The 19226-nt window shown below is 45.1% G+C and overlaps 2 protein-coding genes across 2 annotated transcripts in view; both read right to left on the bottom strand.

Moving 5' to 3' along the window:
- LOC135821788 (uncharacterized) overlaps window positions 1–19226 on the bottom strand; it is a 149674-nt gene that overhangs the window by 59203 nt on the left and 71245 nt on the right. Inside the window, exons 29-31 of the mRNA XM_065334785.1 lie at window positions 19125–19205; window positions 18650–18736; window positions 266–352 (exon numbers count right to left, since the gene is read on the bottom strand). Of these exons, the coding sequence (XP_065190857.1) occupies window positions 266–352; window positions 18650–18736; window positions 19125–19205 (255 nt within the window). The remainder of the gene's footprint in view (window positions 1–265; window positions 353–18649; window positions 18737–19124; window positions 19206–19226) is intronic.
- LOC135821254 (uncharacterized) lies at window positions 8384–18060 on the bottom strand. The gene is made up of 7 exons (XM_065334314.1): window positions 18024–18060; window positions 16962–17333; window positions 15301–15624; window positions 13653–13736; window positions 12290–12376; window positions 10186–10266; window positions 8384–8796 (listed from the first exon to the last, which is right to left on the bottom strand). The coding sequence occupies exons 1-7, from the start codon at window positions 18058–18060 to the stop codon at window positions 8384–8386; spliced, it is 1398 nt and encodes a 465-aa protein (XP_065190386.1).

The following is a 19226-nucleotide window of genomic DNA, read 5'->3' as shown; positions in this document are numbered from 1 at the left end:
TCATAACAAAGACTGTGCAGCATGCCTCTGTATGATGGTCCTACCGGTAGGTCCTACGGGTAGGACCGAGGTCTATGCAAGCTATCAATTAAATTACACAAATGGTGGCTCAGCTTGTCTTTTCAATTGTTTTATTGTTTTATTAAACAATTTCGTTGGTTTGTTGAAACGGAAACGGCCCACACAGTCACTGGATGCCACGTCAACATGGAGGTATGCTTTGGGAATCCCATAAGAGCTGTAAAAAATATTCATTCATACTTACCCGATTGGCACTTGTTACCGGTAAATTCTTTCGGGCAGATGCATTTACCCTTGTCGTCACAATGACCTTGATTCAAACAGTTGCATGCTGCATCAGCCATCGCATGCGCACAAACAAGACGTGAGACAGAGGAAATGATGGTATGTTATAGGCTATTCATACTACGTTACAATACGCGTGACGTTTTGGAGCATGACGTACTGGCATACGTCGTTTTCATGCAGGTGCATTCACACAGGCACTCACACGCTGCGTGTTCAGCTTCTTTTGGACACAAACTGCTGGGAACGACAGAACAAAACTCGGTACAGGAGTCTGGATACGTCGTCTACGATTTCGTACCAGAGGTACGATTTTCCCGCCACGTTCCATGTTGTCATGGCTATCCGGACGAAAACGTCACGTACGCCATGTTCTGGGCGTAGTGTGAATGGCCCATTAGGGGCCGGCCGTAAGTATCGATATTTACAACTCAAACCCACCCTATACCCCTCCTCTCAGAACGTGCATATACAGCACCCTGTCACGCGTGTGTCAATGCTCCTACTTCTCTGGAAATGTTTCAATGTATCCTGAAAGGAAATTGGTCAACCCGTCCCAGCTCATAACAGAAATAATTTGTAATCAAAAGAATAACCCTTGATATCTACGAATGACCCCTTACTCAATGAGCAGTGGAAATAGTGAAATTTTACCACACAAAATGACCGAGCAGCTGACACAGAGAAAAAGCAAGCAAGCGGTCACGTGTTCATGCGTACTCGTACACGAGTCACCTGGTCACCATGCATGCAGGGCCAGTGCATGCTACAGCTTTCACACCAAGGTTCAAAGGTGCAACTCGAGTGACAGGAATGCTGTCAATTTTTTTTGGGATTGGGAATAGACACCCTTATCAAATAACGGTAACGCTATTTCACGGTACTCACACCTTCATCACCCAAATAGCGCTGAAGCTGCAACGTTATGGAGCCACAGGAAAGTTTCAAAATTCTGAATTTAAAAAAAAAACGGTCATTACAGGGTGTGGGAGGGGGGGGGGGGCTATTATTCCAGAGAATACTTCTGATCATGTGAGCATAGTAGCATTCAAGTTGTGAGAATTCTCAATGAAATACACGGAGTTGTATGTGAAACTGCAGGCTACACACACGTCAGGCATAACACACTCCATCTAGCTATAAATAGTGGTCACATTACACTGACGGTATCCCAACTCTTTAATTACCAGATTTTGTATGCTCCGATCTATTTCCTTAGCCTATCCTCGATTAACTGCTCCCTCTACATAAAGGGGGCTTTCGTTTTTGATCTACGTTTGGTTAGAAACTACTTCTTACAGTAGAGGTGTTCGTTTTTTGAAAAAGAATTCTACTCAAAAGGGTAGATTCTACTTTCCTCTACCGGCTCTACCGGGAAAAAGTTGGTAGAATCCGGTAGAAGTTGGTAGAGCTACAGGATTTCCAGCAAGATCAAGGATTTGTACACAACTCCATACAAAAAGAAACATTTCACGTACACATTGTGTAAACTACTAGATCTGGTAGAACAGCGTTCGTACACTTGCCTCCACCATCTACCTCTATCGGTAGTGTGACTCTACTCTACTCTACCAGGTAGCTAAAAACGAACGCAGCCAAAGTTTTCATTTCATTCTTCTTGCAGGAGATCCCCTCAACAAGCCCAAAGCCTTTGGGAAATCCTTAAATATAATAAAATTCAAATACATCTAACAGATCTCTGCTGTTTTCCCGCTATCTTGTTAGTGTTCTTCACCTTCTCTACTCAGATTATCAAACACGCGCACGCTTGCACACACACACACACACACACACACACACACACGAAGTTACCAGGAAACTATTTTAGATCAACTCGAACCCTCTTAAAAGCTGAGAACCGTTCACAATGCTTGTTTATCGTGATCATTTTGCTGAGAGAGGCGAGCTGAGGCTTTGTCATGTGTTACGGCTGAATGCCTGGCGCTGGCTTGACACACCCCGTCAAAGTGACGACGTACGTACCAGGAACGCTCGCTGTGCTTCCTCTTTACCTACGTCATCATGCATGTTAATTGAATTCTGGACGAACTAGTCACGTTCTTTGTGACCACACACCCGTGCACATACATACACACACACGCGCACGCACGCACGCGCACACACACACACACACACACACACACACACACACACACTACTACTACTACTACTATGATACAGCTACCCTAAATGGGTCACGCCGCCCTCCACCCAAGCATGGGCACTATGAGGGGCAGTGGCAAATAAAGAGAATCAGCTAGCAGCAATGGCAAAACAGATGAAACAATGGAGTAGAACGGACAACTGCTGTACTGTTACAACAACCTGACAGTGACAACGACTGAAAATGAACAGGAAAGAAAAGAATACTGCAAAATTTTACGTTACAAAAAAACACTGCCCACGAAAGAATCCACCAAGCAAAAGGAGTGTTGGCTTCCAAAATCCCACCAGGATTCCACTGCGTAAGACATGCGTGGGTTGCTATGAACCCACACACAGAGGCAATAGCAAAGTCACACCTTAGTGGATCCAAAAAAGAAATCTGATGTCAACTTACAACTTGTATAGTGCTGAGAAGTTTTTATTAACAGTTTTTATTTTTCTGATTCGTTTTTATGACCAATCTGTGGTCACAAATCAATGGGGGTCTTTATTCAGTGGATAATTATAACTAAGAATAACTATTATTGTATTGTAGAAGGGTTTCCTTGAAGGGTGGTGGCGTTCCTACGGATACGGAAAACTCGGCTTCCAGCGCGAACCGTGAATTTGTTTGCCACAACAATGCATGTAAAAAGCATGGCCATCTGCTTACTGTACACTTTCTTATGTAGTGCAAGTGCCTGATAGGGTATCCGTGCTACCCGGATAAACATACCCGAACTCGTTGCCCAACCAAACCCCTACCTGTTGCAGCCCTGCTGAAAAGTCAGTCGTACACACCAGTCGTCTGTCTTATCAGAGAACTGTCAGCAAAGACCAGCAGTGCTCATGGCTGTACGGCCCAGTTTACTCGATGGAGACGTCTGGTGGTTTTTACTGACGATGACACGTGGTGGTGTGTGTGAATGCTCAACCGGGCCAGCACAGCAAAGTGATCACTTATATCTAAGTGTATTGCTTCACAGGTACCATCCAATGGGGAGGATGAGAGGAACAAATCAAGCACCGTGGATGATGTTGCCATGACTCGAGTTGGAGATGTAACATAATTGCGGAGATTGTAGTGGGAAAGTATGTTGTACAAAGGGGATGCAGATGGAGAAGTTGGATTGCTAAAATCAACATTGAAGTCGCCAAGTACCACAGTGGACTGCTGACATCCCTGAACAGCTTGCTCAACGTTCTGATCCAGTGTGGTCCAGTAGGCAGCAGAACTATTTGGCGGCCGATAACAGCAGCCGAGGAGCGTTCCATGTCGACCAGGGGCTAGAATCTCCAGCCACAGCATCTTTAGCTCGCACTGTAAATCGGCCCGTTGTCGAAAAGCAAGTGACTCATGACAATACACAGCAACTCCGCCACCTCGCTGATCAGGTCTTTCTCTTCTGTATAGCTCGAAGTGCGGGATGGACAACTCCTGATCGGACACATCCGGGGTCAACCATGTCTCGGCTATCACGAAAACGTGAATGCCTCGTGTTGAGATGAACGTTTGAACTTCTGCTACCTTCCGCCGAACACTACACACATTCAGAAATCCCACACTGAGTGACTGGGTCGAGGAGGTAGGTGGTGCTGTGAGTGCTACATTATAGTTATATTTCGGCACAGCAGACATTGGCATAGCAGATGTTGGCATATGATATACTGGCACAAGTACTGTTGTCCCAATCTGCATTGCCACAATGCATGTTGGTATAAGTCATGATGGCACAGATATGTTTGGACGAAACCTGTTCACACTCAAGGCATTTTCATAACGACAGATTGCATGCCTTCTCACCGGCCGGTAGTACCCAAGAAATTGCTCTGCAAAAGTGATTTTGGTTGGGAATCTTCTTGAAACATTTGTTGGGATGAGGTCTTTCATTTATAAGGCAAATTAAAGGCGCACATGAAGCAATGTTTTATTCCTCTGTGTCCGCAACCAACATGATATGCTATTTCGTTATGTTGGTTGCAGACACAGATAAACGAGAGAGCTTGGAAGCTCAGGGCCCTGCGCTATGCTTTGTTGCCTAGCTCATCGTGCATGTTGGTAGAACTGATGGAAATGCTTTTTCCTTTGATTAGCTTCATCAGTGTATTGCAAAAACGTTTCGATGAGATACTGAAGTATTCCCCTCTTTGCACCAGTTGACCACAACTCCCTCCTCCATCACGCAAAGCTCCCCACCCTTAGCTCACGACTCCTTGTTAAACAAGCCCTACTAGCATGGGACATCCACCACCAAACCTCCCCACCACACCTGCAACAACCACATCTCGCACCACAACGTCAACACCAACCATACACCCTTCGACAGACAAGGACCTACTCCATCGGACACGCACACACGAACAGGCACCGAGATTCCCCCGTCAACAGTGCCCTCACCCTCTACAACTCACTCCCTATCAACATCACAACCCAACCTCGTAGAAATTCTTTCCGAAACAATACATCCAGTCTTCTTTTGAGCAGTACCTGCTCCTGCTCCGCGCATCCCCCTGGTTTCTGATATCCCGAACGCGTACTTAACTATCTCGATCACCCCTGCTAACGTTATTGCCCCCGCTTGTTTTTCAAGATCCATTGCTTCTTGCCTCCCGGTTAATTTCCATATAGCTGTTTCTGGCTAGTACCAGTTCTATCGCACTTATTAATCATCCTTATTGGCGTCACGCCATCGTGGAATAAAAGAATAATAAGTAACGTCTTCTGCATAGCTATGGAACCGGCGCTGACTCTGCCGATCACGGGCGTTCTGGAGTCGACGGGATGTGTGTCCGGACGTTTCCTGGGACCGGCGCTGACTCTGCCGATCACGGGCGTTCTTCTTCTTATCATTATTATACTGACGTTAACTAACATCCATTCTGATTGCATTTACTCGTCTCCCTACTTCGTATTTCTTTCCAGAAAATCTCTCCGTACAGCAGGGAGTCGTTCACATAATAGGACTCCCTGCTATACATCTACATGACAGTATAAACGTTATAATTATGATGCTATCGGCCTACATGCGATTCCCGGGCTGGTCGACAAACGGCCCAGCCAGCCTGTTAGTGGGATCTCGGCCTCGCACACAAATCCAGACAAAATGTTACTGCACTGAATGCATTCCCCCATACACTTCGCATATATATATACTCATTCTCTTGATGGTACCGTACTCTTGATGGTACGGGACAGGTACGGGATAGCGCCAGGCATGTCAATGGCACAAACAAACAAAAATATTGTGACCAGCTGTCTTTGCTGGTACGGTACAGTACGGGACAGATACGGGATAGCGCCAGGCGTGACACAAACAAACAAACAAACAAACACCAAATTAAAGCTGTGTGGACCCTGGCTAGCGCCAGACGTTACTGAAGTAACGTCTTCTGCATAGCTACGGGAATAAAATATTGCTTCCACAGGGGCAGCCATTGATAAAACCACTCTAAAAATATAATTATCACTTACTGACACAGAGGATTTTGGCGTGGCGATTGATTGTGGAATTTTGAAATGGATTACTGCGATTTCTAAACGTTACAGTTATGTAATGGGAGTTGCCATTCACTCGGATTGGTTTGACGTGGTAAGGTGCGTGCCGAAGAGCCAATCTATCTAGCCAGCGCTCTCTTAATACATGGCCATGTGCTTGCAGCCAGTCATAGGTTATGAGGTGAAGTCCGTACTCCTGACATGCCTCCTCTGCAAACTGCTCAGTCACGTTGGGTTTCAGTGATGGCGTGGCTGCGGCATATACCGAGTCGTTGTAATGGAGCCACTTGGCTGCAGGACAAGGGTACATACAGTAGTGGGCAGATAATAGGTACATTAGTAATGAAATATACTCGAATAACGGGTGCCCTGGACTCTATAGTCGTACTCAATGAAACCTTGTCTGATAGCAGTGTCAGAGCAATGAACTAAAAAAAGAAGGTAATTGATAACCGCTTTGCAGTGATCGTTTCAGCCCTACCCTGAGTATTTGCCGGGCACACACACACACACACACACACACACACACACACACACACACACACACACACACACACACACACACACACACACACACACACACACACACACACACACACACACAAGGAGAACGATGTCGAAAACCGGGGCGAGAGGTTAAAGTGAAAAAAAATGTTCTATGCATACGAATAATAAGGTTGCCGCTACTCAAACATCTCGATGAGCAGCATGCTGGCTATACCTAAAGCTGCATGTGGCTGGGCAGACCCCAGTGACCAGCAGTACGCCACTGTTGCAAATCACTCAGTGGTTCTACCCAGTACAGTTGCTCTCGGTGAGACCCGGCCCAGCGTGCAGATTTCGTGCCTTCAACTTGCGCGGCCATTGACGCCGTGGAAGTGGGACAAATGCGGCCGCGTACGCATGTACAATACAATGATGTAATCGGAACTGATCCAGGGCAGCCAGCTTTGCACTGTGGGTCTATTTTCACCGAGCGCAACTGCACTTAAAGCAGTCCCGGAGAAAGAAGTTTTAACCAAGCTATGAATAAAACGTACGATGCCGACATAATAATGTGATGAACAAATTAACTTTGTGTCTTTATAGTTGTAGTCTCTTGGGGCGCGTTTGATTGGTCGGATCCAGAACAGGGGCGTTTTGAACAGGGGCGTTTTGAACAGGGGCGTTTGATTGGTCTGCACTGGTCTGCTCTAGGTTTGGAGTGTTCAGAACATGTTCTGACCACTCCGACCCCAGAGGCTGGAGCAGCCAGAGCTTGTTGCAAAGCCCAATGAGAGCCTGACAGGACTACGCAATGAGTTTCGTTTTTTGTTTTCATTTGAATAGATTTTGGCATGTCAGTGATTACGAAAGGGCGTGGTGATGTACATGGAGGTCTAAGTGTGATCTTGCACATTACACGGCGGTCCCCACGTCCATGATTGATTTTTTGGCTGTCTTCGAAGCTTCTTCTCCGGTTGTAGTTGCCTTTCAAGTTTTTTTGCCTTCGCATGTTGAGCAATGTAAACATCTTTGAACTCTGTGGAAATTTTGAAGTTCGCGGCATGGTGAGCTATCATGAGTTCTACAATATTTCAGGTAAAAATATTCGTTGTTCTGTTTGATTGGTAACTGGTGTTCTGACTGCTCCAGTGGCTCTAATCTGAATCCGGATTCACCAATCAAACATGCCCTTAGTTTATTCCCTTCTTATCCTGTAGTGTTTTGAGAAGAAGGGAACGAAAACTTTCAATACATAGTTTACATGTCCGGACTGGCTGATGGTATGTTCCGGCGTAGATGCATACGACGACATGTTATTTTTCTAACGAACAAATGGAATAAAATATGCAAAGAATAATTCATGAACGTCCCAGTTGTCACCGTTATGCCGGGTTATGACACAAGCATAGACATGAACTGTTTCTTAGCAGATGGGGTGAATTGGTAACTCGCGTCTGGGTCCGACTCCAGCTAGATGGGTAGGTTTTCCCATTGGAGTGGGAAACCTAAATGAAGGTTGTAATCACTCTTGGCATCGCCTCTCTGTGTCAGTCCTCTAGCCCTGTCAATAGACATGGTTAGCATTTTACCGTTCACATTCACTTCGACCGTACGTCGGCCTGTACCATTTTGTGTGTGATTTCAAGACACTGGTTAGCATTTCGGTTTCTGACACAACGATCGACTTGTGACGTACCCTAGTTGGAATCCTACCGTTTCGTTCTTCCGCTAAACAGAGCTTTCTATCGCCGAAACGGTACCAAACCAATGGTATTTTGGGTGTTGGGTACGAGTACGGTTGGATTTAGAGTGAACGGTTAAATGCTAACCATGTCTACACACACAACAAACGGGTACAGGCCGACCGTCGCAAATCGCGTGAATGGTAAAATGCTAACCATGCATAGTATTACTTTCTACCCTATGGTTGCTGGCTACTGAGCATCTCTCTCACGGGTTCATTTGATCACAATCCAACAGCCTACCTTCGCAGATGACATCATGATGGCTTGTTCCATCACTATCATACAATTCTTTAGTCGAACTGTTCTTGCCCTGCTGGTATATGAGATGTTCGTCATCCTTCATGAATGATGTCCATATTGAAGTAGGGTTGCTGTAACCGCTTGTCACCATCTTGTTGAGCAATGCTCCCATGCAGTCGCGCACGCCAAGCGTCTGATTGGTGAAGGAATCATGGTCTACCACGTTGTATCCTCTTCTTGTGCACATCTGGCGGGCATGCGTCAAGTTCGTTTTCTTCTGGCAGCTGTCACCGTCGAGGTGTGGATAGCACGGCAAGCCGGCAAGAGCCATCCAGGTGTACATTGCCTTATCTGTACCCAGGCACTTTGTCTTGAAAGCTGAACATAACACAGTACACATGCAAGGCACAGTCAGGTGAAGTAGAAAGCACACATAAACAAAATGTACACTTCCTAAGCAGCGGTACCATAGTTCAATTGAAAATTATATACCTATGCAAATACCACTCGCCCATTTAGCTCCATTTCCTCCAGCAAACTGACTTTCCAGTGCACTTTCTCTCCGGGTATCGTTTGACCCACAGTTCAGGACGAAACATTACATTTTGTCCTGTCATTTCACCTTGATAGACTTTCATCATCTTGGCCTTGTTGGAAGGATCAGACCCTAGCATATCCATTCTAATAGCTCTCAGCTAAAAACTGCGTTAGATTTTAGCTACCTGGTAAAGTAGAGTCACTCTACCGATAGAGGAAGAAGGTAGAGGTAAGTGGACGAACGCTATTCTACCGGATTTATTAGTTTACACGATATGTACGTGAAATGTTTCTATTCTGTATGGAGTTGTGTACAAATCCTTGATCTTGCCGGAAATCCCGTAGCTCTACCAACTTCTACCGGTTTCCACCAACCTTTTCCTGGTAGAGCCGGTAGAGGAAAGTAGAATCCACACTTTTGACTTGAAGTTTTGAGTAGAAGAAACGAACGCCTCTACCGAAAGAAATAGTTTCTACCCAAACTTGTAGATCAAGAAAAGAACGCCCCGTTTAATATGTGTACAGGTATTCCCACATTTCACAGAAATATGCACAGCAAACGTAGCTCTACCAACTTCTACCGGCTTCAACCAACTTTTTCCTTGTAGAGCCGGCAGAGGAAAGTAGAACCAACCCTTTTGAGTAGAAGAAACGAACGCCTCTACCGAAAGAAATAGTTTCTACCCAAACCTGTAGATAAAAAAACAACGTCTCTTTAATGTGTACAGGTATTCCCACATTTCACAGAAATATGCCAGCAAACTGGAATTCACTTCATACAGCATAATACTCACTATGCTGACACTTGTCTCCATGGAAACCGTTCCGGCAATTGCAACTGCCGTCGTCAGTGCACTGACCGTCATTCAAGCAATTACATGCTGCAGCAGTGATTGGGAATATTCACGCATTTTCCAAAAAAGCAGAAAGAGAGGAACAGAAAAGCGGGTTCTTGACATGTCCTTGAACATGATAACATGGAGACGTTAAATGAACTCTTGACAACAAAATAGCTCAACTCATGAGAGTGACCAACTCCCCATAAATATGCATTATTTATTCCACATGAATAGAATAAAGAGGTAGAATTGGTTGGAGGAACTGGCATGAGCACACGGAAGTTTTTTTCTTCTTCTCGACTCCGAATACAACATTCCAGCATGCATGAACCCATGGATCATACATTATTTGACACGCAGGCATATTACAGTAGCTTTCTTTAGCCCATACCTTCTGTGCAGTTGGGTCTATCTAGTCCCGGTTGACATTCGCACATTTTGCTCTTTTTCACCCAGGGTTCCTCGCACACAACTGCATCCATCACATAGCACACACCGAAGAGGAAGAACACGAGAGAGTGAATCAGCCGGAAACGGAGTCAGGCAGACTAAAGAAAATTATAAAGTAAAAGAGGCTGGACCAGGGAAACTTGGATAAATCTGGGTTTCGATCATAATGGCCTTCTTCCAAAAGATAGAATTGCTGCTGGAAGGTAAGCACTCTTAAAGCAGGAATGACAAGCAGCAGTTTACAAATCAGTGCTATCAGTAGATAGCGTCAATTATCATCACTGCTCTGCGGCACACTCAGACAATTGAAACTTTGCTAACAAACAAAATGACGACAGAAGCACAACGTGACATGACCAACTTAAGACAGAGGGTGGTAATAGGTTTTTCATTTGACAAGACCAGACCAAACCAGAGCACTTGCAGACGACAGCACGAACAGTTCACAGTTCAGGAGTAGCACAAATTGCTATTTTGGAGTGTGGCCGGAGAACTGTTCGTGCTTTTTTTGTTGTGTCATTTAGGAGTGAAACGAATTCTGAATATTCTGGAATTGTTCCTTTGGATAACAATTCGAAGCATTTGGTTCAGATCTGAATACATAGTGTTTTGGTTTTGGACATTTTGCATGTGCAAGTAAGGCTGCGTTTACACGACAAAGCTGGGGGTGAAAACGCAACAAAATCCTTTCGGATGCGTGGTTCATTTACACGGTTCGAAGAGCAAAACGTAAAAGTTGTAGACCAAAATGGAAGAAAACCAAAACGCTGGCCAAGGTGGAAGAATTTGAAAACGGAAATGTTCTGAAGGAGAAATTTGAGTGCGTAAACAGTCGAAACGGTATGCTGGCCTCGTTTTCCGTCACGTTTGTTTCGTTTTCGGCCGTTTACACGGATCCGGCAATCCCAAAAATTGTTTTTACAATTTTCGTCATGTGACGAGTGTTGTTGGTGCTTCCACGACAACACTTGGCACATGACGAACGTTTGCGGATCCTTTGCTCCCGTGTAGACGCGCGAAAACGATACAAACGGAGACCACCTCGGATCAGCTTTGATCATGTAAACGCACGAAAACTAAAGAAGAAATGCGGGACCGAAAATGGAAAACTGGCCGTGCATTTTCATGTAAACGCAGCCTAATATTCCAGTCATTGACTTGGTCCGTGTGAGGTTATAGCTTACAACATTAGAGAGGTTCCGCGCAACATAATTAGTCGATGAATGGAGAGTCCCACTGCATGCGGACCTGTGTTCCGCCTGATGGAGTTTTCGAATCACGTACCTGCCCTTGGCAGCTTGGAACGCGGCAGTGTATGACCGGGTCGACCTGGCTAGAGAGTCCTAAATATGTACCACTAACGTAAAGTTGCTCAACTTTACGTAGTGCCGAACTTCTCTATTAGGGTGCTGTAATTTCACAAATTTTCTGCGTACTTTTATTTTCGGAACTTTCGGTGCGTCTGTTTCATACGTAAAATTTCAAGACACCAAACAAACACTAACACACATAATCCAATAGGGAACTGCTTCTCTGTACCGAAAATTTCTGTCCACCTAACCTAGCCTGTTGCCCTCATGCCGAAAATATTGAGAACCGAAAATTTCTGAAATTTTGAGTAACCTCGAGTACATGGCAGTAGAATGCGGTGGTTGGCATGATGGGAAAGGGGACTATGGCTCACAAGGCTGAACCAGACAGAACTGTCTACATATTCTTCAGTGATGTGAGAACAAACAAACTATAGAATATCCGGTATCCAATTTGAAGAAAGGGTTGGTGCTACTTCGGCGATACTTATTCAATTCGTTTACAGAATATTCGGTACGATTTAGAATATTCGTTTCACCCCAACACTCCTATTTCAAGCGAGCATTCAAAAAGACCAGTATGCATGTCCTAGTTCTCTGTCACCCCTGTTAAAACTACCGCGAAGCCTACTCGTACACGTAAGGTAAAGGGGAGCCCACTTTTACATGGATGTACGCTCTAAAAATCCCACGCCAGCCATATGAAATGAGTAAAACGAATTCACTTCTACTTACCGAGTTGGCAATGGTGGCCGGTGAATCCCCTAGGGCAGCTGCATTCACCTTTGTCATCACACTCACCTTGGTTCAAGCACTTGCATGCTGCAACAGGCAGGGAAAAAAGCACATGCATGGAGTGAGTGACGCAGAAATAATGCACGGGAGGTCACGGTGTAGTAAGTGGCCCCCGGAGGCAATCACGCACAAACTCAAGTCAAAGCACTCACTTTCTAGTTTTACAAATAATCCTCACAGAAGAAATATTATATACACACTTGGAAAGCAAAGAGAGTAAAGAAGCAACAATAAAGAAGAAAGGAAGGGAACAAAAGTTCGACAACCTCTAACCATGTTCTAGGTCCTTAACCAATAAGCTATCTACGAAAACCGGTTGCCGACAAAATTCTAGAACCTTCTGGAACATTAGTATAAGTAGCCAATCACATTTCACAGCTCAAGAACACAAACAAGACACAGGGGATGTAGGGACGGCTTCTTGTTAGTGTTCATCCCTTTCTCTGGAAGGTGTGTGTTCTGATAAAAACAACAAAAACCTAATGCAGGGCGGTAGCGACCACTTTTGGACTGGTCTCAGTTGGACATTTTACCTTTTAAAACTTGCAGTTATGATGATATGACCTAAACTTGGAGAAAGTACTTTTTTCTCGTCCGTCTTGATGATACTGCAAAACCATTAGATGATGGAGACGGCCTTGTGACGTCTTCAGGTGGCGAAATGCACGGAATAACCTCTCTAATGTGGAGTTTGTGGCCGGAAGAATAGACAGTCGTGTGGCAAAGCACTGAACCTGCACCCTTATCATAATCCAGGAAAGCCAAGATTGTGAACCGTTAGGGCTTAGAAGCGCACATTACAGGCTTCGTTTCCTCGCACAATTGTTTTGGAAACTAAAAACATTGCTGGCTATGGGAATATAAGAAATCTCAGGAACAGATGCCTTCAAGGTTTTTGCAGCCATCTCCGACTCTCGATCAACATGAAGCAAAAAAAAAACTCTGTGCCGCCAGTCTGTCCCTGAGAGCCCTACATATAAGGCACAGTACATGCAGGTCTCCCTAGTCGGTGCTGTGTACATAATGCACATGGCACTGCGCCCAATCGATCGCTGAACTCCCATCAGCTCTCTAGAAAGAGAAAAGGAAACATCGGCCCGAAAAGTGGTCCGGTGAAAGCAGGACCAACCGGACAGGTGGCTTTGCCCCCTGTAATCGCTTACACACACATACACGCACCTACACACACATACACACACAAGCACGCACATACACGCACATTCAGATATTCATATGCGCACATACAGACACATACACACATATACACACACATGCACACAAACCTAATGGCTTGCTGTCTTACCCTTTTCACATTCTTCACCGTAGGACATAGTGCGGTTACATGCACAACTCATGTTCGGTGCAAGAACACCGCTCCCACAGGACTCTGTGCAGAAAAAGACAATAAAAGTCAATATTGGATTACTCTTATGCAGTCTATAACAGGGCTGCCACACTTGGAGGGAGAAAAATCTGACGGGGGTCTGGGGGGTCCCCCGGGTGAAAATATTTAGGAAAATGGCGTGCTGTTGGGGTCCCAGAACACATTTTTAACGGTCAACACATTAGCATTTTACAGCTACATGTACATGTACATGTACAATGACTGGACAAACGCGACCTGGAAGCGCCGAATGGCCAACTGGACTAAAAAGTGCTCAAAATAAAATCGGTCGGTTTGTCCGACAGGGGATCAAAAATCGGACGATTTCCAAAAAATCGGAGCAAGTGGCAGCCCTGCTATAACACTAGAATGGGGATAGTAGCTTATCTAAAAAAAAACCTGTCACGCAGTATTGAAGGAACAAGACGAGTTGTTCTTGGGCTTTTACACCCACGGTACCATAGACCGGGATGCATGACAGCAAGGCACGGTACTATAGAACGGGGTGCATGACAGCAAGGTACGGTACCATAGAACGGGATGCATGGCAGCAAGGCACAGTACCATAGACCGGGATGCATGACAGCAAGGCACAGTACCATAGAACGGAAGCATGACAGCAAGGCACAGCACCATAGACCGGGATGCATGACAGCAAGGCACGATACCATACACCAGGATGCATGACAGCAAGGCACGGTACCATAGACCGGGATGCATGACAGCAAAGCACAGTACCATAGAACGGAAGCATGACAGCAAGGCACAGTACCATAGAACGGAAGCATGACAGCAAGGCACGGTACCATAGAACGGGATGCATGACACCATAACACTTCCAACACGGTTTCTGAGCTCTTGCTGTACGATAGATACATCCGTATTACTGTGCAGTGCATACTGCAGATGCTCAAATGTTCGGAACTCGGCTTTCCCTGAATGGAATTGAGCAATCGAAAAGGCTATTTGCATAGGAAAGTTCTCAGCTCCGTCGGCAAATAGTAGGGTTACAGCCCTCGCCGGGGATTTCACGTCAAGTGGTAAACTTTCGCCTCCTCACGTGGTGACAGTCATGGGAATTCCCCCTGTTTCTTGACAACAACAAAAAGTTGTCTGTAAATTCTCTCAACCCTGATGGCATGTCGAACTTCAGCTTGTCATGCATTTGATTCCTCGCAATTGGAATCCAGGGAGTAAATTCTCCCCCGTCTCTGCCACAAACTGATATTGCGCCAAACAAAACCTTAGAATCAAAACATGCTGTAATGACTTCGGAGTTACCCTGGGAAGACACCGAAGAAACACAGCCTGAATCTCAGTTCTGGGAGTGTTCTCAATGTTGTGATTCACCGTGGGTGCAAGAAATGCTGGGAGACGACATGTTTGCACATTGCAAGTGGGCACATTGTTGGCATAAGCCCTGTTCATACAGTGCACGTAGCGACGGGACACATTTACACAAACGCACAACTATATTCATCACGTTAGCGGCACAAACAGGGACAAAACACAGCTTGTGCATGAACAGCCTTTGCAGAAGACAGTGACTTATTATTCTCTCACTTACTGACACAGAGAATCTTTGCATCCTCATGGCTTGTTTCGTTCTTAAACGTCACATGTTGTCTGCTAAATTTTACTGTTCTGTAAAGGGACTGACCATTGACCAGGATTGGCGCGACGTGGTAACCTAATCCGTCGGACTTATCTAAAGCCAATCTCTCTAGCCAGCGGTCTCTTAACACATGGCCATGTTCTTGTAACCAGTCTTTGGTTATGAGGCGAAGTCCGTACTGCTGACATGCGTCCTCTGCGCACTGCTCAGTCACGCTGGGTCCGAGTGCTGGAGTTGCTGCGGCGTATACAGAATCGTTGGCATGGAGCCATTGAGCTGCAACACAAGGGCATATACAGTTGTGGGTAGAAACAAAAATAGGCGGAAGAGAACTAAGACAAGCGGCATCATTATTGCTTTAACGCTGCGTTTCGTGCAAATAGCAAGGCCAAAGCTGTGTTCGTTTTTAGCTACCTAGTAGAGTAGAGTCACTTTACCGATAGGCCACACGTTTTTATTTCTAGTTTTCTCGTCACCTGAAAATCTAAAAATGTTTGCGAGAGGTGGAAAAATAAAAAAATGACCGAAGAATAAAAAAAGTTTATTAGACCTTTGTTCACACTAAAATCCACCAATACACCATGCAAAACAGCATCCATAGTTAGCAACTAGTATGTGGTATGCGCTTCTATCACAATCTGTGCATGTGCAGCTAGATTGCGCACAACAAATGCCGACCTCGCATTATGTGTCGCACAGGCCACGCCACATCATGTACATGTGAATGTGTGTGCTGGTCCCCATATGCACAGTCAGTGCAGCACAGTTTTTTTATTTTTTTCTTCAAGACTCCTAAATCGTATGCGCGTGGGTGACGAGAAGCATAGAAATAAAAATGAGTGGCCATAGAGGTAGATGATAGAGGCAAGTGTACGAACGCTGTTCTACCGGATTTAGTAGTTTACACGATGTGTACGTGAAATATTTCCTTTTTGTATGGAGTTGTGTACAAATCCTTGATCTTGCTGGAAATCCCGTAGCTCTACCAACTTCTACCGGATTCAACCAACTTCATCCCGGTAGAGCCGGTAGAAAAAAGTAGAATCTACCCTTTTGAGTCGAATTTCTTTTCAAAAACGAAAAACTCTACCGAAAGAAGTAGTTTCTACCCAAACCTGTAGATCAGAAACGAACCCCCTAAAGCAATCCTCAGACAACTAAAATTCTTGCTATTGTGAATTTAATATCGTGCTTGATGACACCCGATCTCTTGGATACGGAAGTGCCCAGAGCTAGTGAGTAGTTCAATGTTCATAGGCCTGGGGCTCGCCAGACTTCATAGAGCAGCACCGTGTCACATTTGCAAACCATTCAGCGGTTCTACCAAGGGAGTAGTATAACACCGGGTTATGACACAAGCATACGCATGAAATGCTTCTTCGCAGGTGAAATCAATTGGTTACGCATGTGTGGGTCTGACCCTGGCTATAACGGTAGGTGTGCCATTGATGTGAGAAACCCAGGTGGCTGCACTCTTGTTGTCTCTTTGTTTCATACTTTCCTGTCCCGTCATTATCATTGGACATAATATCCTGTCCATGCACTGTGTGCTACTCAGCATTCTCACCATTTTCCCGTCCAATGATATCGCTTTAAAACAAGCAATTGTTTACCTTCGCAGATGACATTGTGACGGCCGAACCCATGAACACTAAATATTGCACCACTCGATTTGTTCTTGTCCTGCTTGTAAATAATACGCCGACGATTGTACTCGGATGATGTCCATATCGTGATCGGGCTGCTGTTACTGTTCACCATCATCTCGTGGAGCAATGACTCTACGCAGCCACGCACACCAAGCTTTGAGCCGAGCAAGGTGAAGGTTTTAAAGTCGACCAGCTGATATCCCCTATCACTGCATGCGTCTCTGGCTTTCGTCCAACTGGTTATCTTCGGGCAGCTGCCTGAATAACATGGCAAGCCGGCGAGAGCCGTCAAGGTGTACATCACCTTGTCCGTACCCAGGCACTTTGTCCTGAAATCTGAACACAGAACAGCACACAGACATGTACAACATACTCAGGTACAGGAGAAAAATATTACGGTGGCCAAAAACCCTTTCTGTCCGTCTTGTGTTCAAATTTTCAAGGTTGAAGCACTATAAGGACAAGCTGTTAATCCCATAATTTTGCTAGTGCGTAACGAATCCTTCTCTATATTTGGGGCCTGTGAAAGTCACACCCACACAATCTCATTTATGTGCTTTTACCAACAGGGTGAAGGCTTGTACTAATTATGATATACCGTAGTGCCTTGTATTAAAGCCTATCTCATATAGAAGCAAACGGCGAGGAGACAATAATTTGATAACCGCAATCAAAAAAATTAGCTGAACCGACATTTGTGTATTTCAGAATACACTTTTGGCACACAAGCCTGGTTTTAGTGTTGACGCACATATAAATACCTGGTTTGAATAGAAGCTTGATGTGAATACTGAATAGAAGCCTAGCCCTGAAATCGGCTTCCACAGGAATACGCTCGGCGGTAATACACGACACTACGGTGAGTACATTTCAATTCTCTTTCTGGAATTCCGGACCACTATGATCAAATGCTGTGGAGACAAATGCACTGGAATCAATTAATCCCATTTTTCTGTAAACAGTGGGTAAGTGGGTGAATGAGTCCAATAACGTCACATCATTTTAGCATTACTTTATGATACTAACTGGGTGGAATATGAAGTGCCAACAATGGAGTCTGCATGCCCTTAGGAAGGAACCTTATAATAATTATCACCGCCGGAATTTGGGGTTGCTCCTGCTTCACTTCGGACTGCTGTTTGGTGTCGAGATGTCTTTTCAGCGCCGTCGTCGAGTAGCCTTTGTAAGAATAGACCGTTTTGCAAAGATAGCAAGTAGCCCTGGTCTTCGCTGCATCACGGGAGAAAACTTCCAACGACTATGCGTAACTTTCACTCGAATGCAGAGGTGACGGAAGCATATCCTGCGACAGGTCAGCAGATGCGGAACAAGACATCAGCAGAGTCCACCAAAGCTGCAACGACAACTGAAACAACTCAAGTGTCGTGCAGGCATACAGTCACTGTAACTGCGAGTGATTTTCACTTTGGGCGGGACTGGACTCTCGATCGACCCTGGAGTCGTAAAATATTTTACGACTTCCCGGTCGACATGTACTGTCATGTGTACGGGGTATGGTGTACGGTGTTCGTTAGTGCAAACGAGCTGGCCGCACAAACGAGCCGAGTTTCTGGCGAGCGAGCTAACGAGTATCCGGTGAGATCGTTTCAACACTAAAATAAAGCTAAACAAAACCAAACAGAGACACTTACTGTCCTGACATTGGTCTCCGTGGAATCCGGTCGGACAGACGCAGGTGCCGTCTTCAGTACACTGACCATTATTCAAGCAATTGCATGCTGCAGCAGTGATTGGATGTACATATTTTCCAAAAGCAAACGAATAGCGGCAGAATAACATAGCACATCGGATTCTCGAGACATTGTTACATGTATCTTGATCATCATGACACTGTACCCACCAGTACATAGGTACATGAACAGCCAGATTACAACACTCCCACGTATATCCAATTGATGCCCATATGACTGTATCATTTATTGCACGTGGATAGAACAAAATTCCAGCCACTTTTAAGGTCACAGTACGCTGGGCAATCCGGCATACAAACTCGGAAGTGTATCTTTGGCTTCAAATACAATATAACGGCATGTATGTTCCCATGGGTCATACATTCTTTGACACGCTGGCAAATAATATATTACAGCAGCTTTCTTCAGCCCTTACCTACTATGCAGTTAGGTCCATCTAGTCTGGGTTTACATTCGCATACTTTGTTCTTTTCCACCCAGGGATGTGTGCACACAACTGCAGCGCATATCACAAGAA

Source organism: Sycon ciliatum, chromosome 7 (genome assembly GCF_964019385.1).
Source record: "Sycon ciliatum chromosome 7, ocSycCili1.1, whole genome shotgun sequence".
Lineage (NCBI taxonomy): Eukaryota > Metazoa > Porifera > Calcarea > Leucosolenida > Sycettidae > Sycon > Sycon ciliatum.
This window is presented reverse-complemented; position numbering and strand designations above follow the sequence as displayed.